Raw genomic sequence first — 24,560 nt, 5'->3', positions numbered from 1 at the left:
AAAAAATAATGCGTATGCCCGGAATAAGGCAATGGTGAATGTGATCCCTTCTTTAAAAATAATGCATCTACTCGGAATAGCGCAATGGATTAATTTGATATCTACTTTGGAAGTAGGTGTTTCCCCAGGATAATGAAGAAGTGAATGTTATTCCTTCTTTGAAAATTTGTATCTACCTGGTATAAGAAAACGGTAGATATGATCTATTCATTAGAGTTAGGCGTTAGTTCGAAATATGCCAAAGTAGAATGAAATTACCTTTTTAGAAGTAGGAGATTGCCTGCAATAAGGTAATGATAAATGTAGTCTCTTCTTTTGATGTTGGCCCGGAATAGATATAATATATGAGATGGCATCTAGCAATAAATATCAATTATATACACCTAAAAAAAATATCGAATTCATCGACGTGTTCATTTAAAGAAGGCAATATCTCCTACATTGTCCTTACATTGCTTAGACGCGATCATTCAAAGAAGGCATTATCTCCTTCCTACGCTTTACTCCAGGCAAACGTGTTCAATTGAAGAAGGGTCCATCTACCCTCTTTGTCTTATATCGGGCAAAAGTGTTCATTTTAATAAGGCATTATAACTCGTATTCCCCCAATACCGGGCGAAACGATTATAAAAAAAAAACATTATCCTTTTCCTACGCCTTATACCGGAAAACGTATTAATTTTCTTCCTTTATCTCTATCCTCCTTCCTTATTTTTCCATTCTCTCTTCCTACATCTCCCGTCGTATTTCACCCTTTCTTGCTCCTCACATCACACGTCTCGCATCATATTTTCCACTTCTCACTTCTTACTATGTACTTCCTTCCCATTTCTCATTTTCCACTTCTTACTTCTCGTGTCTCACTTCTCACTTTCCACTACTCACTACACACTACTCACCTCTAAATTCTCATTTCTCACTTCTAACTTCTCACTTTTCACATTTCGTTTAACTTTTCTCACTTCTCATTTCTCATTACTCACTTCTCATTACGCTCTTCTCACTTCTCACGTCTCACTTTTCACTTCTCACTAATCATTTCTCACTTATTACTTCTCACTTGGCCTAATGACGTTTCGGCATAAGGGTCTTCGGCCCAATGACCCAGCATCTTATTTTTTTACTATTTTTAAGTGAATTGTCCCGCGACCCTCAATTTTGTTACAGCTCAAAATAATGTCAAAAGCCAATTATGTGACCAAGTATATGTTAAACGACTCATATTTCTTTTTCAGTTTTAGTTTTATCTGCACTTTGGAAACAATTCGGGGAAATGTTGCATTCGGGGAAATGTTGCATTCGGGGAATTGTTACATTCGGGGAAATGTTACGTTCGGGGAATTGTTATTCGGGGAAATTTCATTCGGGGAAATTGCATTCGGGGAATTGTCGTACAATCGTCTTTTTCTGTTCAACGGAAATCCTCTGAGGGCGATAGCTTCGTATTTCTCAGCCAGTCGCAACCTAGGCACAACCTTCTAGGAGCGTGAACTTCGGCCAAACCGGGTGGTAAAGATGGCGACTTGCTTGTCGGTGTTGTTGGCGACTTGAGAGACACTTCTGAACACGTTAATAGTCTATTACCGACTGACTTTTCACCCTCTCATCCTTCTTTTTCTTTCGACTTCGCCCTCGGGGTTGGGTTACCCGATAAAATTTCGCTCGGATTCGGGGTTCCACAATAGCGTTAGTAAATACACTATTAAAGGAGGAATAGTCATTTTTACTAATAAAATAGATGTCTATTCCCCTTTGTTGGCACTACATGCGGAGTTAAATTTTCGTTAGTTTTTGAAGTTGTTATTTTTTTGGATGAAAGTATGTTGATTCTCAACGAAGGTATTGTAACCGTGTTTTGGTAACAATTTTTATGCAGCATGCCAGAACTAGTAGTGGTTAAGGGATTGCTAATTTTCCAAATATGTACCGAAACTATTTTCGAAACCAATAGTTACCCGGATAAAAAATATCATTAAAATATCATTTTCAATTACTGTTTCTATTGTTTTACAATAGAATTACAACAGGATTTAGAATGCATTATACTCCAATATTACAATAAAAATACAATACAATTAATTGTTTTACAAAATTATTTTATTTTCCTTCGGTTGTTTAGCATATCTTTAGACGAATCCAGCGCACTACTTCCAAAATTAAGTGGGTTGCCTGTATCTGGAGAAAAATCCAACATCGGTTTAAAACGCGTACTAACTTTGTTCCGAATAGACAATACATATAGATATAAACCTGTGAAAAATGTAAATTATAAAAGAATGTCAGTTTTATTAGAAAAAATGCGTCGAGAAGAAAAGAAAAAAATACCTGCATCAGTTTTTATTATATCCCGTTGGTAAGATTGGCCAATGGTAGCCACTGAACGATCTTGAATCAGTGACCAGCAAGCAGCAGTATTTTATTTATCATAAGCTTCATTTCTGTAAAGGTGGTGGCTGGCCCAATTATTACTTCCGGTCTTTTACTATACTTAGTATAGTAATAGTCAAGCATTCGTTCTACATATTACTAATATGGGGGTAAGCGTGGTTAATTGTTATAGAATTTAAAAAGAAAACGAATGCTAAGACCAAGTGCCACTGGATGACTCCAAACGGGCCAGTATAATGTGGGGTAGTCAGGGTTTAACTAAATTAGCTAATAGTATAACTTATTTTGCCACGCACCAATTTCAGTATAATTTGTTTCTACGAATCAAATTCCTAGAAGTTAGGTTTTCAGCATTACTTAGCGCAAGAGAGGGTTTAAACTCTGCGTTAAACTGAATTTTATTCGCCGATTCGGGGCGTTATCATGAGTGATCAGCACTCATGGAACACATTGTTTAACGCGAATGTCAGCCGAGTTCGATCAAAAGTGTAAGATTTAGTGTAATTAGTTTAATTATTTTTATTTTTAGGCATCAAACGTTAGGAGCATGTTTTCAGCGTCGCACAGCCCAGGAGAGGTGTAAGCTCACAACGGTATAGTGTAGGCCGTCCTCGATTGGGGTCCTGTGGGTCGCATGTAGTGGCTGTGCTCAGGGCAGTTATGTGTTGAAAGCGGTTTCAGGGCAGTTAGGATTGAGTTTTAATATAAACAGATGTAGGATTGAACAAAGTTATAACCTTTAAGGTTCATATTGTGGAGACTATTGACAGCCAAAGCGTTGAGGATAAGCTTTTAGTTAGCAACTGAATTAATTTATCCGATTTGGAATCCTAGATTGAATAGTAGGTATATATGGACAATAATAGAAACTATATACAGTTATCATTTTATTAAGTATTGAGTATATGTTTTGGTTGAGTATCAGATGGGCATGTGTGATATCCATTAATAAAGACAGAATTATTAGAACTGTATTTTTGTCTTTGTAGTAAGATTAATTACTTACTAATGTTTTGCGGGCCGGCGAGTGAAAGCGGCCCAATTCTTTTATCTACCTCTTTCCAGACGACCAGTGATGAAGAAAATCTTATTGTTCCGGTATCAGCAGTGGTATTCATATTCATAACAACCACCGTCAATACAGGAAGTCTGTGTTCACAACGTGATTACTTCAAGGACAATCCCAACATCTTCTGTGAATTGCAGATAAGTATTGCGTTTATATTTTAATTGCACTGAGCTCGTTCTAATCTGATCGATGAATGAATTTACTTGTCACTAATCAATATCATTAGTAAATTTAAATATTCCCGTAGATTAGAAAAGCAAGTGCATATATTTCTATTTTATGGCAACATATCACAACGAAACGGACCCTTGGGAGCCTTAAGTAAGATCTCGGTCCGGTTGCATCTAAGGAGATCTTAGTGCAGTGCACACCGGACGTGTTGCCCAGTAGACGTATCGCTCAGTGGTATTTAAATACAACGCAGATAGGCTATGGTCAGAGGGTGCGTTGATATTACAAGATTACAAGATTACATAAGCTTCATTTCTGTAAAGGAACAAGGATACATGTTACCAGGCATGTCATCAGGTATTATGATGATAAAATTTTCATTTATTTTTTGTTCGGGATGAACCACTGCATTCATTATGTACATTGAACTTTTGTAGTACAGTATAGACGTTCGATAACTGCAAGTCATTTAACTGCAATGCTTTTTAACTGCAATTCGATAGTTGCAACAGTTTTGCAGTTATCGGATCGCTAAACTTCAAACTGGTGTCAAACTCAATGACAGCTGCATTGCTTAGATGCACTTTTATTGCGTCTGACGTCGATTGACAACCGTTTGACGTCTAGAATGCGTTGCAGTTATCGAACGGCATTCGTTAACTGAAAAGTAAACTGTATGGTCCAATGCACCGAGTTCATCATTGACGTTTGAGCGGTGCGCTGTTTACATAGAATGAATACTTTTTCATTCATCGAGTTCATGCAAGTGTTCTTTTTTAGTAAACAGCGCTCGGCTCAAACGTCATTGTGTTCATTCGGTGCATTGGACCATAAGATTACGATTACCGGTGGTGAGCAAATATAAACCGTTTGTCAGCGCAGTATCATTACTTGATACTTTACCGGTCTCTACTAAACGCGCTGCTAAAACAGTAGCGCAGCTGATAGGTGACCAAATTGGCCAAATAACAGCGCTTTTTTTTTCCTTGTTGGGTATTTTAATCACTGCGACCACAGCGCTACTATTTGATGAACTATCAAACGTCGAACGTCACCGATACGGAATGCAGCCACCAAAATGATAACCGAAAATAGTGACCGATGCGAAAAAGAGTGACTAATCTAATGTCGTTTTCGGTTTTAGACCTGGGTCAGGTCCGACCCCGACTCTGAATAACCGAACGAAAAACGAATCGGGATCGAGTCAGTATGATGGTGTTAGTGAGATCTCAAGCCCTATCATCTGTTTTGTTTTCAGTTCGCACTGCCAGCTGATAGGCAGAAATATAAATATTTTATCAGATTTCTTTTTTTTTTCGCCATCTCGCCTATCAGATTTCATACAGATTTTATCTTTTGAATTTTGTTATTAGTGTTATTTTGTTTCTTATTATATAAATTGAATGGGGAAGTCAGATTTTTCTTCTGTTAATTGTTTATTTTAAAAATGACAGTTAATCCATCAATAAATTTATGTGATTAGAAGCTTGTGATGAATGGCGATGGCAATGTGGATTGCCGTGAAGGAATTTTAGCGCTCTGGAATATTTCCGGTAATTATGCCAATCCGTGTTTCCCGATAAACTGTTATACTGGTTCTAAGTGGCGTTCTGGATAACAGTGATTGTGTTACATTTGAATTATCAATTATGCCATTCAAATGTAATAGAACAAGAAAATATGGAAACACTTTGTAAAAAGTCCAATAGAAAATTTATTGCGATTTGGAACCTTTTATTTTAAAATAAAGAATCAAATCGCACAAGAGTTGACTAACATTTTTGTATTTTCCTCCCAAGAGGGGATCCTTTGGGATAAACCGCGATTTCGCCAAAACTGCAAAACCCAAATATACAAGAAAGGCGAATAATTTTTCTCTACATAATTTTCCACTACATAACAGGAGATTCAACATATTAAATATCAACGAGGTAAAATATGTCTGTCGGTTTTTTAACGAATTACAACTAAAAATCCTTCTTTGACTTTAAAATTATGCTCAATTCGTATAAAACTGTTCTCAATTTTACTGGCCAAGTATCATCTGGAGTGTTACTAGGTAGCAAATATACCCTCTGCAAGGTGAATAATTAATAAAACTATTGTAAATAATCAGAAAAACGTATCATTTGTTGATGGCAATATAGTTATCACTGCCTTATAAAGGGTTAATACATTATGTTTATATTCTTCACATCCGTAACCTTAAACAAATTATTCATAGACCTGCAATAACGAATAAAATAATGGTATGAACATTTTGGTATAAACAATAATCCGATACTCCGGTACGCTATTTTCCCATTGAGAGAGCAATTATACCTAAAGCATATAATCGAATACACAACGTAATAGTGAATAAATAGCAGCTACAGCTACCTTCTCGTCATTGCATTTATTAATCACATTTTCATCAAAATTTTTAACCATCATTTTGTTTATAACGGAGCTACAGTCTGAAGTAATCAGCAAAACCCAGATTAATCCACCTAGCAGTGATGATGCCTTTCTCGTGCATTTAAAATATATTGAAAAAATCACTTTAAAAAGGTCAAAAAAGCTCTTTGGGTGAATAGATCACATTTTTTCGATCATTTTTAATATTTTTGCCTTGCCACCATTCAAAAACAATTGTTTTTTGATTTTTTTTCCAAGGGGGACCTGTGGGAAAAAACAATGATTTTTCAATAATTCCGAAAAGCAATGATCGGGCCCATTTTCAATAGCAAACAATTCCCTGTCGAATGCAACTTGTTGCGAGTAAATCGGATAATTCTAAGTTCTAAAACGTGTGTCTACAAAATTTGTACACATACACATATATACACAAAAAAAACAGACATCACCTCAGTTTGTCGAGCTGAGTAGATCGGTATATAACACTATGGGTCTCCGGGCTTTCTATCAAAAGTTTTTTTGGAGCAATCATATAGCCTTTCGGTACAACTTTGTTGTACGAGAAAGGAAAAAATGCATATGTTACAAATATGCGATCGTGGGTAAATAGTACAATAATTAGCGCAGCGGCACGTTTTAAAAAATACATTATAAAATACAATATGGATTAACTGTCCAGACAGCGCGTCTACAATTGTTTTAGGGCCGATTCCCACGTAGTGTTTTTCACCAATGTAATATTAAAGTTCAATAAAACTAGTTGTATGTCATCCATTGATTTTGCATGCCTTTGTGTAATAATTGTACAAGTACATTTGTGAAAATTAACAACACAATTCACATAAATATCAATGGAAAAAGCCGCATAATATGGAAATAATGAGGTGTATGAAAACGAACGTTAAGTTCAAATCACCCAAATGCCCAAACTACACCATCATTCCACCCAAACCACCCAACCCAATAAGCAGTTAGCCTCAATGACACGCCTCTTCTTTCCTTCCAAAGCAGGAAAAAAATGGCAGCAAACGTAACGAGCGCACGAGAAAGCATGTACGAATGCAATTTTTATTTCCAACGATGAAATTTTTACAACTGTGTTGATGCGAGCGGATAAAAGTCATCGGCTTCGGTCTCTATAGCGCGTGTGTTAGTTTTCGTGTTCCACATTTGAAGCTTTGGAAAGCTTTGCTTGAGAGGTTAGCATCATCAATAAAGCACGAAAGAAGCAACACAAACTTTAATGCTGTCAGTATACACGGTGCGAAATTTATTCATTGAATGTGGAAATGCTACACACTTAATTTGTTTTACTCAATATTGTGCGGTTACTTGCTGAGTTTTTATACTTTATTAAACTGTTTTTAATCTACAGATTATATTCAACACCATACTTGCTAAATGGACACGGTCGGTTAAAGTGGCTGGTCCTTATTGCCTGATTTTCAAAATTGCACGCGGCGAACCTTTCATGAAAGGTACCGCCGCGCTTTCTGCACCCCGTTTACTTGATTCTTATGGATGAGGTGTATCGTTTGTCGCGGCCGTACCTTTCGACAGTCATTCGCCGCGTGAAGTTTTGTGCAAGTACCCATTTGGGAACATTACAAACGCCGCGCAGTGTATCATATCCAGAAAATCTGACAATAAAGTGTTCGTGAAAGTAGTCGTTAGATTATTCGCTGTTGGTTTGAGCGAGACAGAGTATATGACAAAAAATCAACCAGCAACTTGCGGTTTTTGGTTCGAAATGAACGTTTGTCAGCAATGGAATAATCCATCTAGATTTTCTACTAGATGGCTTTTTGCTGTACTATAAATCTCGCATAACTTTTCAAAAGGGCCTAAGTAACATTTTTTTAATGAATTAATTTGAGTACTGCAATCAACAGAACAACATGAAAACTATTGATTGCAGTGTTCAAATTAATTCATGAAAAATTAGGTGCTTTTGAAAAGATAACCGAGAATTCATGAAAAAATGTTACTTAGGTCCTTTTGAGAAGTTATGCGAGAAATGTAATAGAAATGCATGAAGCCAAATAGGACTTTTTGGGAACTTGCAAGTGTTCTTATTGTTAAGTTGACTTTTTGTCAATTTATTGGTCAATACTTAAAAGGTGCTGTAAAAAGAAAAGTGCATACTTAGGTTTTCCAAATCTGATGCAGACTATCTTTTGAAAAGGGTCAAACTTGTTTTTACTGATTTTTTCAAATGGATATAATCGATAAACGACGCTTTTTACACAAAAGTGTTGTATGGGTGACTGTCGCAAAATCATTAAACCTTTCTACAAAAACTTTTAGAAAAACTCTAAATAAAACCCTACACTAAAAATCAATTTAAAAAATAAAAGTCAATTTGCAAAAAAACGCTCTTTTGATTTGGAAGAAAATTTGTCTCAAGATAGGTGATTATATTCCCTACCAACCGTCCATACATCGCAAGCCAGGCACTTTTAAGGGAAAAAGTTTTCTAACAAAACTTTTTCTTGACGGAATTGATTTTTTCAGTGTCTTTAAAAGGGTGGATTTAACATATGTATACATATATACTCATATTAAGTATTCCTGTACAGTCAGGCAGAGTACAATGTTTTGGTCGTAACTGGTCGCAACTAAAGAAGCTAATAATGGAATATAATATTTTTTTGAAGATATAAACCCTTCTTAATATTACTCTTAATTTAAAAACAAACTATATTTAGTGACTAAATTAGACAATGTTTCATAAAATAGATTTGCTTGGGGTTCTATAACGATGGCTTTCATTGGTTTAATTTCAGATGAAAATACACTGAAAATAATTCCGACAAGAAAAAGTTTTTGTTAGAAAAACTTTTTTCCTTAAGAGTGCCCAGCTTGCGATGTATGGACGGTTGGTAGGGAACATAATCACCTATCTTGAGACAAAATTTCATTTAAATAAAAAAGGGCGTTTTTTCGCAAATCGACTTTAAAATTTTTAAACTGATTTTTTTCAGTGTAGGGCTCAATTTGGATTGTTTCCCATATTTTCACTAGAAAGTTTGACTGATTTTGCGATGGTCACCCATACAACACTTTTTTGTGGGATGCGTCGTTTTTCTATTATATCCATTTGAAAATATTAGCAAAAAAAATTTCAGCTCTTTTCAAAGGATAGTCTAGATTAAATTTGGAAAAACATTTTTGTTTTCATTTCAGATCATCTGGTGATTTTTCATTTCTCATTTTTCATTTCTTACTTCTTTTTTTTCACTCCTCACTTCGCACTTCTCACGTCTCACTTTTCACTTCTCACTGCTCACATCGGCCCATAGGGGAAAGAAATGGCAGAAATGACGCTTAACTTTTAAAAAGAACATATGTCACCTTTTATTCATGAATAAATTTGTGTACTGCAATCAAAAGCTATCATATTGGTCTGTTGATCGCAATATTAAAATTCATTCATGAAAATATGTTTCTTAGGTCATTTTGAAAAAATAAACGAGAATTTGCAGTGTATACATGAAATCTTAAAATAGGTACTTTTTAACTCATTAATGGGTTTCTATGTTTCTTTGTGAAGTTTTTTCTTCCGTGTAAGCTGTGTATTCTATGCTGTCAGTGTGCCGGTTTCGAATAAATTGTGTCTTGGGAGAACATAACCTAGAAAATCGATAGCTTATTTGTTACGAAATAAGGATGTCTCATAACTCTTTGAATATTTACTATTTTTTGAGAAGTGCCATCATTATGAAACTCAATAGTGAACAAGAAGAAAACATTCCCGTCGAATGCAACTTGTTGTAGCAAAATCGATTCAGGTTTAGTACTAGAAAAATTGGCTAATGTTTCAATGTGCACACACATACGCACACACACACACACGGACACACACACGGACAGACAGACATTTGCTCAGTTTGTCGAGCTGAATCGAATGGTATATAATACTATGGGTCTACAAGCGCTCTATAAAAAGTACGTTTTGGGAGTGAAATGAAAGCCTTTCTGGTACAACTTTGTTGTACGAGAAAGGCAAAAATATGTCGGTATCTGAATCCATTTCACCATCAGAGAAACTTGAAGACAACACACAATTAAAATAATCCATTTTTACGTGCAAGACAGCAACAAAATTGATAAATTCAACAAATGAAACAAAAACGATTGAAAGTCAAATACCCATCCGCACCCTTCCGTGTCTTTCATGTTTTCATTTTCCTTTAGCGCGTAAACATAAACACCTGTTTGACAGTTTGTGTTGGAATGTATTGGTGAACCTAGGTTCGATCTCGATAAATCGGCAGAGCGAACCTCGTTCGTTTTGGGTCGGATCTGGTGCGGATCGCGATCCAACCTGAACGAATAACCGAACGTTTTGACAGCTGTTAGAGCGGATCCGGGGCAGAACTAGGTTCGACCCAGCAATAACCGAAAACGACATAAAATGACAGTACAGTGAGGGTGATCAAAATAATCGCGCCCAATAATAATGCTCTAACGCGCTTCAACACTTCAGATATTTACCACGGTACAGAAGCCATAGTGATCTACCACTTGCCCAGCAGCAGAAACTGTAATGTAAAAGACACTTTCTGCACCATACAGTTTCATTATTTTCATCTCTTCTCTAATTATAAACAAAACTGTACACGCTCAAATGAATCCAGCCATTCTCCGAGTTAAATAATAAGCAAAAGTTTTTGTTCCCTTTCATTTTTTTTTTTAAATCAAATTTGTATTGCATAACATTTCTAGACCTGCAACAAGACCTGCAATATGGAAATATATACCTGAGAATCAGTATAATATTTTTATTTATTTAACAAACAAAGCTATTGTAATTTTTTTGTTTTCAATTGTTATTTCATCAATATAATAAATCCATGAAATATTCCAAAATTATATTAATTCAATAACATTAGACGGATTTCCAGATCATCCAAACCGAATACTTTTAAAATTTGTTTAGTTTTTGGATGAGCAATACTAAACATAAGCGAACAATAAAAATATAATAGAATATATCGGAAACATTTAAATATATTGTTATTTTAATGTACGTACAATAAAGATCTTCTACAACCGTGAACATTTTACAATAAGCATACAATAGTTTGTATTGTTTGCCACACAATCTATTGTATTTCAATGGGTTATGTCATACAAGTTACTGTAAATTTTTATCCGGGTAGTTGAAGATAATCAGATTCCTCAAAGGCAAGGGAATATAGCTAGTTATTTGCCAATGTCATGTCCGGGTGGGTACATTTGGTGGGTCAATTGGTGGTGTTCAATCGAATGCGTAGGCGCCTCCAGTGTCGTTTACTTTCGCGCACGCGGACCCGGACAACTGGGTCCGAATGCTCAGCAGCTTGCAGCTCATCATGTGGTCCCAAAAGAGCTTCCAGCTTCCAGTGGCAATTCTGCGGAACGGCCGCTGTTTGGGAGCAGCTACAATACTTCAACGCAGATGTGCGGCTACACCGAAGCAGAGTTTCCTCGAGCTGCAACCGCGGTTTTGGAGAACCACTATGTGGACGACTATCTCGATAGTGTCGATAGCGTCTACGGAGCAGTGGAGTTTGCAAGAGAAGTCAAAACGTTACATCAACACGCCGGGTTTGAACTCCGACACTGGTTGTCCAATAGTGTGGATGTGTTGGAGCAAATCGGGGAAAGACCGTCAGAAAATCCGAAAAATTTCGTGTTAGGGAAGAACTTTGGGACTGAGAGAATGTTGGGGTTAAGTTGGTTGCCGCAGAAAGACATCTTTAGGTTCGCCATATAGTTCTGCGAAAACCTAAAGAGATTGCTGGACGGGAATACGTATCCCACCAAAAGAGAGTTGTTGAGCCTGGTGATGAGTATTTTCGACCCTCTTGTATTGGTAGCTAAAAACTCTAGAATTTAACGTTTTTGTGGATGCAAGTATGGCTGCTTACGCTGCAGCTGCTTATTTTCGGATTGTGGACCGTGGAACCGTTCGGTGTACTCTTGTAGCGTCCAAAACCAAAGTGGCACCCCTTAAGCAACTGTCAGTGCCAAGGCTTGAGCTCCAAGCAGCTGTCATCGGTACATGTTTGATGAAAACAATTACGTCAAGTCATATCCTTCGGATAAACAGGAAAATACTGCGGACTGGAGGACTTGGAGGAAAGTACCTTCAAAATGGAACATATCCGACAAAGCAACAGAATGGGGTAATGGTCCAGATGCCTCTGAAGGATCTCAGTGGCTTCGTGAACCATCGTTTCTATACCACGATAAAGCAGAATGGCTAGGGCATAAGGAAGAAGAAGCAGTAGAAATGCGGAATATAATAACGATCCATCGATGCAGCGTAACCGGAACGGCGCAGTTTGAGCGCTTTTCCAAATGGGAACGATTGGTGTAACTAATGGGGTATGATTCCTAAATAACTGTCTTGGAAAGAGAAACAACTTGCCGTTTCTGACTACAAATAATCTGTGCAGTAAAGAGTTACAGGAAGCACAGATTATGGTGTTGAAATTGGTTCAACTTGAGGCCTACTCGCAAGAATTTGCTGTGCTACAAGCGCTGCAGATAGATTCGTCGCATCATCCGAAACAAATCGAGAAGAAAAGCCGTATCTACAAGTTAAATCCTTTCATCGGAGCAGATGGACTGATCAGCAAGGACGGGTGAATTGGTGCAGCTTCCACAGTAGCAGACTACACAAAGTTTCCGGTGATTCTACCGAATGACCACTACGTAATATTGCTGTTTATCAATGGATATCACCGAAAGTTTGAACACCCAAACAACGAAAACATAGTGAATGAGCTCAGGCAACGATTTCATGTGTCGCAGATAAGAGTAGCTGTGGGGAAAGTAGCGAAGTCCTGTACATTGTGTAAGGTATGCAAAGTGGTTCCACGAACAACTGGTTGTTAAAATTAGCCGAAATCTTGGTGATGAAGTTGATAATTAGTATGATAATTATGAGAATTTTTTTTAATTTAGGTATATCTTTTATTAGTGTAAGTATCTGGTCTCCAAGCCTTCTATCAAAAGATGTTTTTTGGAGTAATCCTATAGCTTTTCGGTACAACTTTGTTGTACGAGAAAGGCAAAACAGATCAAGTTACAGGTGGAATGTGAAGCCATAAAATAAGAAAAAAAACGACCAGTTCGAATAACTTAGAGTTTGCACACAGGCTTGAGGTTCCACGGTAGTTTTCAGGATTTCGTCTATCATCCTTTTTATGTACCTGTAACATGCAAGCCTCCTTCCATAGTGTTGGGAATTTATCGGACAACGATGATAAGCGATAAATGTGATCTAATGGTGCGACCAACAAAGTAATGTAGCGTTTTAGAAACACCGATGGCATACCATCGAGTCCCGCAGTTTTGGACGGCTTCCTCTTATTTGCTTCAGTACAATATCTGCGTCATAGACCGGAATCGCGTTGACATATCGTCAACAATGAAACCAACGGAATCTGCAGCAATCCCGTCGCGAGTCATGGATGTGGGTAGACCATTCTCCATGCGTTGATCAATGATCACTGATGTATCGCCAAAACACTATAGAATTCAGCTTCAGTTTATTTTGAAGTTTGCGATGATAGGTTCGAAAGCAGCGCTGAGCCAGATGTTTATACCGATGGTTGAGCGTCACGTAATAGTCTCGACCGGTGTTTTAAAAACCTGCGTAAGCCGCCATCTTTTCTGATCACATAGGTACTATATTTTCAGGAAAACACTTCTCTTCTCCATCACCCCAAGCTTCACTGCACTCGAGTGGACTCTTATTACTAAATTATCACATTTAGTTAGATATATTTATTTTGAAAACCAACGAAGAACTTTCCACTTGGAAATGGCGAACGCGAATGTGTCATAAGATCAAATTTGAGTATCTTGACGGATATATGATCGACCGCTTGAGCCTTGTTCGTTTCGGTATTCACACTAGTGAATCTCCAAGCGGATCATGCCACATGCCACCATCTGGACTTGCTGGCACTTTTGGCAAAAGTTTGATACACCGTCTCTTCGATCCTCTAACTCCTACCATATAACAGTGATCCGTTGTTTTCCCTGTCAAATTACCATCATCTTACCTCATAATTAACCACATGACTCATCATTTATTTAGTTCTCTGTGCATAATATGTAATTTTGCGGAACACCGTTCCAATGCTTTCCACCCTGTCATTAGCCGACACAAATCAACTCAACAGAAAACTAGCGTAGCGGGATTTACTATTGTTTACATTGGCATAGATATAGGGTGGGATAATCAGTAAAGCAAAGTTTATCAATTAGATTTAGCACCGGGTGTGATAGAGGTTCCACACCTTCTATGCCCGTGTCGGCAAATGCCGACTTTCCATTTATCTTTGAGTTAACCATATCAGTGTGGGACACTACGCAGTTGTTCATGTGTTTTCTATGTCCCATTGACTATAACTACATATACGAATAACATACAGACATATGACTCAGTTATCAAAACCGCCGCTGTCTATGTGTCACAAATCAGTGATCGCTGAATGAAGATCGAAAAATGAAACTTTGCTATGCTTTTTATCCTATTGCCATGTAGGTATAAAAGGACTTCTATCAAGCCTATTATATGATGGGAAATACAGAATTACCGCTTCATGGATTCACCTCTACGTCAAAATCAGGCACATGGGATATTTTTACCTTTGCTTATCTTTGCAAAACAAACTCAGTCATCGTATCTTGTTACAATTGATGTGCAGCACGGGGGGTGTATTATCTTTTGCACATTTGGGAGTGCGTATTCCTTTGATTCGCCGCTTATCGATGATATAGTGATTTGCAAAAATAGAAACAAGAACAAAAAAGATTGTTGCATGAGTTTGATATTAGTCAATTATATAAAAAGATAACTGCGAACTATGTTTTGGGAGTGTCAAAAAAGAATTATGTGATGTTGTCTAATTATTTCTTTTTGAACCTTAGATAACTTATCGCGATCATTTTTTCTCGTTTCAGGGAACTTTCCGGCTAGCGTGCGAACACGTGCTTAAATCACTGAAAAAAGGCCGTGAGACTTTGCTCACATTGTTGGAAGCCTTCGTCTACGATCCGTTGGTAGATTGGGCCGTCAGTGAAGACGGCGGTACGGCTGGCTTTGCCGTATCCGCTTATGGGAATCGCGAAGGCTTTAACAGCGAGCTCCGAGAAGCAAAAAAACAACTCGAACGTGAGGTAAATCGGGATACACTTGCTATTCGATTCTCGGAAATCAAGCCCGGCTGGAATCGTAATAGGGATAACATCTACCAAAATTTGCTTCTGATGGAAAAGTTCCTGCAAGAACTGCAATCTAATCGCAGCGAATTGATGGAGGCCGAGACACATCGTGACTCCCTGTCGCGGCAGATTCAGTTGATCAGAGAGGCAGAGTCGTTAAACTCTGCCATTGGGAGTCATCCGTTGAACACTTTGTCGCAAAGGTACAGCGTTTATAAGAAAATTGTCGAAGAGTACAATTCGGCAAAGAAACTGCTAGAGAGCAGAGCTGTCGAGAGCGAGAACACTCTCGAAGGGTATCGGAATTTCACAAAGGACATAGAAAATGGCAAATTTCAGGAGTACTTAAGAAGCGTCAACGCCAATCCAAACCAATACAACAACTCCGAGTTTGAGTTGGTTGAGGAATTTTTGGATCAGTCGAATCTTCGCGACACCTTTCTCACAGCGAACTCATTGCGGCACGACATGAACGAATATACGTTCCAGTCCACAATTCTTGTAAAGCGAGCACTTGAAACGTTGAGCCAATTCAGTGCAATAATATGCTATTATCCAAACGATTTTGAACATAGCCATCGTGATTATAAGTACGTCGATTGGTGCAGAAAAATCATCAAAGAGAAGTCTGTCCAGACTTGTCAAGAGGTAAGATATTAAAATTATAGATTTGGACTCTGCAATATTTCTTTACGTTTTCTTTATTTCAATTTCAGGTAACCCGACACTACGAACAATACCTTGCGAATGCGCGCCAGCATTGCTGTGGGCCGCCAATTTTATCTTTTTCCTATCAGTTGAAAAACGTCATCTCCGACACAACGTTCAAACTATCTGAGCTGGTAGCTTGCAACGCACAGGAACTAAACGAGAGCACCATTCCGATTGACAAATTGTACGAAAATGCGCTCTCCACAATCAATGCAATCGCAATGGGGAACACCAACGGACGGCAGTCGTTAATTTTTGCCGGTTTGCAACTGTGCATCGATTTGAATTCGAACTATCTGCTGATGGAACAAACGGCATATACCGCGGGAGATTCACTCATTGACTTGCAGCTGAATGATAACTGGTTCTTGCCTGAGTTTTACATGACAATTGCGCAACTGAATGCGCTGTATCAAATATTATTTGAGATAACACAGAAGGTTTCAAGCGACTGTTACGGCATAGGCTTAAGCTGTCTCTCCGCCTGTGTCGGTGTCTACGACCATCTTCACAACATGAACGAATGTATCGCTCGTGACTTCCTGTCCGACACCATGCAAGGAATAATTTCCGAGAACCAGAGCGTGATTGACATGATTTCTGCGGTATCAAATCTGCAAACGGACATAATGCCAGTGGCTGACCTTTTGAATGAACTGAATTTGCATCTGCAGTGTGTAGTTTCAAATGTTCCATCGGCCCACGTCCATGCACTGGATGCCGTCGAGGAGTTGAGAAGAAAGCTAGCTACACTGGGAGATTGCTATCGGAGCCAGCAAACTCCAACAGAAGGCTCAAAACTTTATTTAACGTTGCATCAGTTCTTCCAAGACTTGCTCGACAAGCAGGACGCACTGATGAATATCGTGTACGAGAGATTCCTTCCGTGCCAGGAGGCCGACTACATCGATCACATCAAGGACTCCAAGGATCTAGCGGTAAGTTATAATATGATGATAATATCTTCAGCATCGTCAAGAAAGACGCACTCCCATCAATCCTAGAAGCCATTAACCATTATTGGAATGTAAATAATGCACAATGCAGAAGGGGACGCCCAAAAAAGATATTTCGCCAAGGGCGCCGGGAATGTGATATCACTTTGTAGGGGACATTCAGGGTGGTAATCGCTCGAAAGTTCTCACATTCCAGCTTGTCGACTTTTTTGTAGAAGAGGCATACTATGACCCCACCGGCAGCTGTTCTGTTTCCCAGATTTTGACTAGGCCGATAGCCGATAGTGTAGACAATTTTCCAAGCTTTTCCGGGCTCATCTTGATGAGTTCATCTATGACTCCATCATTACCAGCTGCTTGATTGTTCTTGAGTTGCTGGATGGCATCCTTAACTTTGTTTTAAGGTGTTTGGTGGGGGAAAAGGAACAATGCGTAATGTCTGTGACATAGCCGCGAACGATAACAACCCACACATCATTATTACAATTTTCATAACCAATCCAGAAAAAAAAATTCATAAAGTTTTGGATTTTTTGTCATTGATAAAAAATGTATAGAAAAACATTATTTGATAGTGCTCGCATCTAAAGCGAACGTGACTGAATGATCGTCTCAAGTTACCAATTCTAAATTTTATTACTCGAACTTACATCATTCTGATGTTCGTGTTAGGAATGCACGAACGGGATTGGTTACATCTGTTAGTAACAGGCTTGTAAAATGTCATCTGCATGTCATTTGACTAATTTGTTCATAACTTTCTTTAGAAGCAAAATTTCTTCCATAATTTTGAATGTACTCATAACGCTTGAGTAGGGTTATATTTTTGTCCAAGGGTACATTGCTCTAAGTATAACATCAAAGGCTGGAGAGTGAAAACTCTCCAAAATGTCACGTGTCATTTGACATAATGTCATTTGAATGACATTTTGCCTCCCACGCCCCAGATTACATATTTACAGCAAAGTCTCGTTAGACAAAGTTGTAGGCCCATTTAAGCGCTATAAGTTCGTCATACAACATGAATTGATAGCTACCTTCTGAAAAAAGTTCTGGGAAAATTATACAAACGAATGCAAATGACATTTTACAACACTGTCTGTTACATTGGTTACATTTTTACTGGATTTCAGTTTTGGAAGAATCATGCTCAAATCTCACTCACCGAAGCCTCATGCGCGAGTTGACTCCCTTGCGATTCTCAATGGAGAGCATCGCGCATGAGTTTTTCACGAAGAATCGCATCGTTTCGCTCATTTGCCGAAAAATGATTTCACTCCAAAAAAGTGTCAATACCCAATCGTCTGTCACCTTTAGTGAACGAGTTCGTGGGAAGTTATCAAGCCGGCTTCGTTGACGGCCGCTCGACAACGGACCAGATCTTTACTGTGCGGCAAATCCTTCAAAAATGCCGTGAATATCAGGTCCCAACGCACCATCTGTTCGTTGATTTCAAGGCGGCATACGACAAGACCGCGTAGAGCTATGGAAAATTATGGACGAGAACAGCTTCCTTGGGAAGCTTACCAGACTGATCAAAGCAACGGTGGATGGTGTGCAAAACTGTGTGAAGATTTCGGGCGAACACTCCAGTTCGTTCGAATCGCACCGGGGACTAAGACAAGGTGATGGACTTTCGTGCCTGTTGTTCAACATTGCGCTAGAAGGTGTCATGCGGAGAGCCGGGTGTAACAGCCGGGGTACGATTTTCAACAGATCCAGTCAATTTATTTGCTTCGCGGATGACATGGACATTGTCGGCCGAACATTTGCAAAGGTGGCAGAACTGTACACCCGCCTGAAACGTGAAGCAACAAAATTTGGGCTGGTGGTGAATGCGTCAAAGACAAAGTACATGCTTGTGGGCGGAACCGAGCGCGACAGGGCCCGCCTGGGAAGCAGTGTTACGATAGACGGGGATACCTTCGAGGTGGTCGAGGAATTCGTCTACCTCGGATCCTGCTAACGGCTGACAACAACGTTAGTCGTGAAATACGAAGGCGCATCATCTGTGGAAGTCGGGCCTACTACGGGCTCCAGAAGAAACTGCGGTCGAAAAAGATTCGCCACCGCACCAAATGTGTCATGTACAAGACGTTAATAAGACCGGTAGTCCTCTACGGACATGAAACATGGACAATGCTCGAGGAGGACTTGCAAGCACTCGGAGTATTCGAGAGACGGGTGCTTAGGACCATCTTTGGCGGTGTGCAAGAAGACGGTGTGTGGCGGCGAAGAATGAACCATGAGCTCGCCCAACTCTACGGCGAACCCAGTATCCAGAAGGTAGCTAAAGCCGGAAGGGTACGATGGGCAGGACATGTTGCAAGAATGCCGGACAGCAACCCTGCAAAGATGGTGTTCGCTTCCGATCCGGCAGGTACGAGACGGCGTGGAGCGCAGCGAGCGAGATGGGCAGACCAGGTGCAGAACGACTTGGCGAGCGTGGGGCGCATCCGAGGATGGAGAGATGTGGCCTCGAACCGTGCATTGTGGCGTCAAATTGTTGATTCAGTGTTATCTGTTTAGATGTTAACTAAATAAATGAATGAACCCAATCGAAGCGTATTTTGTGTTTACGTATGAATTCGTTATCCATTGTTTTAAGCAAAGAAAGTTATTCCGATGAATTTAACGAAGAAAAACACGCAAAAATCACGCAATTATGCAAATCCCGAGTCGAATCACAGGCGATTCTCTGGGCCATGAGTCGGGTGAGGTTTGCATCGCGCTTGATTTGAATCGTGGATGAGATTTGAGAATATGAATTTTCACCAACACTGCTCGACAAAAATTTAAATTTCCATTAGCTAATCGTTATATAGTAATTTTAGGTTTCCATGAAATTTGCAGATTGCTGGAGAGTGTCCTATTCGATTGATATAAATCTTCAAAATCCATTGAAAGATGAAGGCGCTAGTAGCGTACAAAATCTTCCCTGTCAGTGAAACGATCTCGATTTTCAAAAATTGAAATAGCACCCAGTATAGTTAAGAAAGAACGTAATTTCTACGTAAAAAAGGTTTAACCCTAACAAAAAAATCAGACTTCCGTAAATCTTGGCCCAGGAACCTCCGGACAATGGCACACTTCTTCTTCTTCTAATTGACATTACATCCCCACACTGGGACAGAGCCGCCTCGCTGCTTAGTGTTCATTAAACACTTCCTCAGTTATTAACTGCGAGGTTTCTAAGCCAGTTTACCATTTTTGCATTCGTATATCATGAGGCTAACACGATGATACTTTACCAGGGAAGTCTAGAAAGTTTCCAATCTGAAAATTGCCTAGACCGGCACCGGGAATCGAACCCAGCCACCCTCAGCATGGTCTTGCTTTGTAGCCGCGCGTCTTACCGCACGCCTAAGGAGGGCCCCTGGCACAGGAGGGACAATGGCACACTTCTGGATAGCTGGCAACTCCTTTTCGTAGGTACAATTCCAGTGGTTGATACAACTACAGGGACAATCTTCGGCACCTCTATCAATCCCCATAAATCCTTCAACTCAACGGCCAACGGCGATTTATCGGCCATGAGTTTCCTCCAGGTTACGATTTAGTGGAACGGCGATGTCGATGATGACCGCTTTCTTCCGAACTTTGTCGTAAACCATTATATCTGGGCGGTTGTGGGAATAAATAGACCCGTCAATATCGTACGATCCCAATACAGCTTGTAACAATCGTTTTCAAGAACAGGGTCTGGACGGTACCGGTAATTTGATCAGGGTGGCCACCGAACCGGGAAAAACGGGAAAAACGGGAAAAGCGGGAAAAAGACGGGAAAAACGGGAAAAGCGGGAAAAAGACGGGAAATTGAAGTCACCGGGAAAAAAAGCGGGAAAAACCGGGAATTTGGGACCTGTACCGGGAAAAACAAATTTTCGCCAAGTTAAATTCGAAATTCTTTATTTAGATGGGTAGAAGAAAATAAAATTCTAAAAATCTTAAATCTAAAATTGATTAAATTACGAATCGAATTTACACACGAAAGTTCTATGAGAAGTTAAACCGTTCACGTAAGGGCCACGTGCCACAGCCTGATATGTGTAAGGACATAAACGGGAACCTTCTTACGAACGAGCGTGAGGTGATCCAAAGGTGGCGGCAGCACTACGAAGAACACCTGAATGGCGATGTGGCAGACGAAGATGGCGGTATGGTGTTGGGGCGGGGGGATCGCCCGCAGGACATAATCCTACTGGCTCCGGATCCTCAGGAAATCCAGGAGGAGATTGGCCGGCTGAAGAACAACAAAGCCCCTGGGGTTGACCAACTACCAGGAGAGCTATTTAAACACGGTGGTGAGGCACTGGCTAGAGCGCTGCACTGGGTCATTACCAAGATTTGGGAGGAGGAAGTTTTGCCGCAGGAGTGGATGGAAGGTGTCGTGTCCCATCTACAAAAAGGGCGATAAGCTGGATTGTAGCAACTACCGCGCAATCACATTGCTGAACGCCGCCTACAAGGTACTCTCCCAAATTTTATGCCGTCGTACCAGGCGGGTTTTATGGGCGAACGCTCCACCACGGACCAGGTGTTCGCCATTCGCCAAGTACTGCAGAAATGCCGCGAATACAACGTGCCCACACATCATCTATTCATCGGCTTCAAAGCCGCATATGATACAATCGATCGGGACCAGCTATGGCAGCTAATGCACGAACACGGTTTTCCGGATAAACTGACACGGTTGATCAAAGCGACGATGGATCGGGTGATGTGCGTAGTTCGAGTTTCAGGGGCATTCTCGAGTCCCTTCGAAACCCGCAGAGGGTTACGGCAAGGTGATGGTCTTTCGTGTTTGCTATTCAACATCGCTTTGGAAGGGGTAATACGAAGAGCAGGGATTAACATGAGTGGTGCAATTTTCAATAAGTCCGTCCAGCTATTTGGTTTCGCCGACGACATAGATATTATGGCACGTAACTTTGAGAAGATGGAGGAAGCCTACATCAGACTGAAGAGGGAAGCTAAGCGGATCGGACTAGCCATCAACACGTCGAAGACGAAGTACATGATAGGAAGAGGTTCAAGAGAAGACAATGTGAGCCACCCACCGCGAGTTTGCATCGGTGGTGACGAAATCGAGGTGGTAGAAGAATTTGTGTACTTGGGCTCACTTGTGACTGCCGAAAATGACACCAGCAGAGAAATTCGGAGACGCATAGTGGCTGGAAATCGTACGTACTTTGGACTCCGCAAGACGCTCCGATCGAATAGAGTTCGCCGCCGTACCAAACTGACAATCTACAAAACGCTAATTAGACCGGTAGTCCTCTACGGACACGAGACCTGGACGATGCTCGTGGAGGACCAACGCGCACTTGGAGTTTTCGAAAGGAAAGTGCTGCGTACCATCTATGGTGGGGTGCAGATGGCGGACGGTACGTGGAGGAGGCGAATGAACCACGAGTTGCATCAGCTGTTGGGAGAACCATCCATCGTTCACACCGCGAAAATCGGACGACTGCGATGGGCCGGGCACGTAGCCAGAATGTCGGACAGTAACCCGGTGAAAATGGTTCTCGACAACGATCCGACGGGCACAAGAAGGCGAGGTGCGCAGCGGGCAAGGTGGATCGATCAGGTGGAAGATGACTTGCGGACCCTCCGTAGACTGCGTGGTTGGCGACGTGTAGCCATGGACCGAGCCGAATGGAGAAGACTCTTATATACCGCACAGGCCACTTCGGCCTTAGTCTGATTAAATAAATAAATAATAATGTTTTGATTGCCCAAAATATGCTTAAATCTATTTTAGAAAACAAAATGGTTGGGATTCAGCGAAACCGCACAAAGTGCATTTTTGACTGACTTAAGACTGATATTTTGTTCGTAGAATAAAAACCAAAAATAGTTCATTCGTACATTTGTTGTTTGTGATTTGTGATTCTGCTACACGAAGATGTGTGCAGGAATATGGGTAATTTTTCATTGGTGCGATTTGGCCGAACCAAATAATGATCTTGATCGGAAACAAATATCATATTAGTTGTTTTATAATTTTGTGAATTTTAAGTAAACCAATAACTATGATGCGGTTAAAGTTAAAAACATCTATTTAATCAAATTTATTTTATTAGAGAGAATTTAGTCTTTTCTCACATAATTTTGCGATAATTTGAAAAGCTTCAGTGTTACCTAAGAAAGTATTATTTCTGGTAATAGTCTGAATAAGATAAAACCAAGAGCTGATCATGAAAATATGTTGGCTATACATTGTCCCTATTTTGGCTTTGTCGAAGGTTTTGCATCCAAGAAAAAAAGTTTTGCCGCTAAGAAAAGATCAAATCATTGTAATTTTATGTTATTTTGGTATTACCATGACCATGCTGATTAAATGCCGGTTGACACTACCTACATGGCCACGAAGCGCACGATTCCAGCATTTTGCATAACACGTTGTTGGTAATTCAATGCAACTATTTCAAAGGTGCGGTACAAATTATTAGTTGCTTCGAAAATAAAATACCTAGTTCAAGGTGGTTAAAGCTCAAAAATTCTTACCCTATTTTTTTTTTCAAGTTGAATAAAAACCGGGAAAAATTGACAAAATTCATCGGGAAAAGCGGGAAAAAACCGGGAATTCGAAAATCGTATTTCAGTGGCCACCCTGTTTGATACAAACTGCTCCAAAAGACCACATTGCAACGCAATAGGCATTACTCTGTCCTGAATGGTTAGCATGTCTGCTTCGATTACCGGCAAGAGTTCACCTCGGATCAGCCACATGTTCGATGCCGCTTTATCAATTTGCTATTGTTCAAGTTGATTAGGGTGGGTACCGTGCACTTCTTTAGCTTTCCATGCTGCAATCTTCTCCTCCACAGTCTGTAAGTTGCAAGGGATGCTGTAATTCTTCTGTGCAAGATGCAGAGAACTGTATCCCCTATCAGCCCAACAAACTGCTCGATATACTCCGTGTCGTGTACTGTTTTCTACGAAGTACCGCCTCAGCTGTCGAACCTGTTCAATACACTGTGCTTGGATGTCAAGTACCCCAATCCCTCCTTCTTCTCGTGGAAGGGTGAATCTCTCTAGTGCTGATTGAAGATGGCGCATACCTGCTTCTGAAAACGCTTTCCTCCACTTTCTTCCTTGGTCCGTTTTGCTCCATTTGCCAACTCCAAAACTATAGGTCAAAGAGGAATGGCAAATATGTTCACTGCCCGGATCATGTTTCCTGCATTTAGAGAAGACTTCAGAACACAGTTCACGCGATTCAAGAGCTTATCTCGCAGCTCTATCTTGATGTCGTTGTGGAAAACACTGGTGAGCTAACGGAAACCAAGGTATTTGTACGACTCGCCACGAACCATATCATTTATCATCTTCCCTTCATAGACCTCACAACCACCTGATTGCACTAGTTGTCCTTTGTGTGGCTGGACTGATCGGCATTTATCCAGCCTTAGTTGCATGCCGATGTCGCTACTGATCCTTTTAATGGTATTGATGGCTATTCCTAGTCGTTCTGTGTTATCAGAGTAAACCTTGAGATCATCGAAGAAAAAAGTATGAGTGATTTCATCGTGCTAACCACTCCCATACCTTATTTTGAGGCCATGGCCATTTCGGCTGAGGGTTCTGATGAGAGGGTTCAGCGAAAGGCAAAACCAGAGTGGACTGAATGAATC

At 40.1% G+C, this 24,560-nt stretch overlaps 1 protein-coding gene across 1 annotated transcript in view; it reads left to right on the top strand.

Moving 5' to 3' along the window:
- Window positions 1–24,560, top strand: part of LOC134205441 (serine/threonine-protein kinase Smg1-like) — a 103,720-nt gene that overhangs the window by 66,163 nt on the left and 12,997 nt on the right. Inside the window, 2 exon segments of the mRNA XM_062680682.1 lie at window positions 14,993–15,901; window positions 15,970–16,902. Coding sequence (XP_062536666.1) covers window positions 14,993–15,901; window positions 15,970–16,902 — 1,842 coding nt within the window.

The sequence above is a fragment of the Armigeres subalbatus genome, chromosome 1, assembly GCF_024139115.2.
Source record: "Armigeres subalbatus isolate Guangzhou_Male chromosome 1, GZ_Asu_2, whole genome shotgun sequence".
Lineage (NCBI taxonomy): Eukaryota > Metazoa > Arthropoda > Insecta > Diptera > Culicidae > Armigeres > Armigeres subalbatus.
The sequence above is the reverse complement of the archived record's forward strand: the minus strand, read 5'-3'. Positions and strand labels throughout refer to the sequence as shown.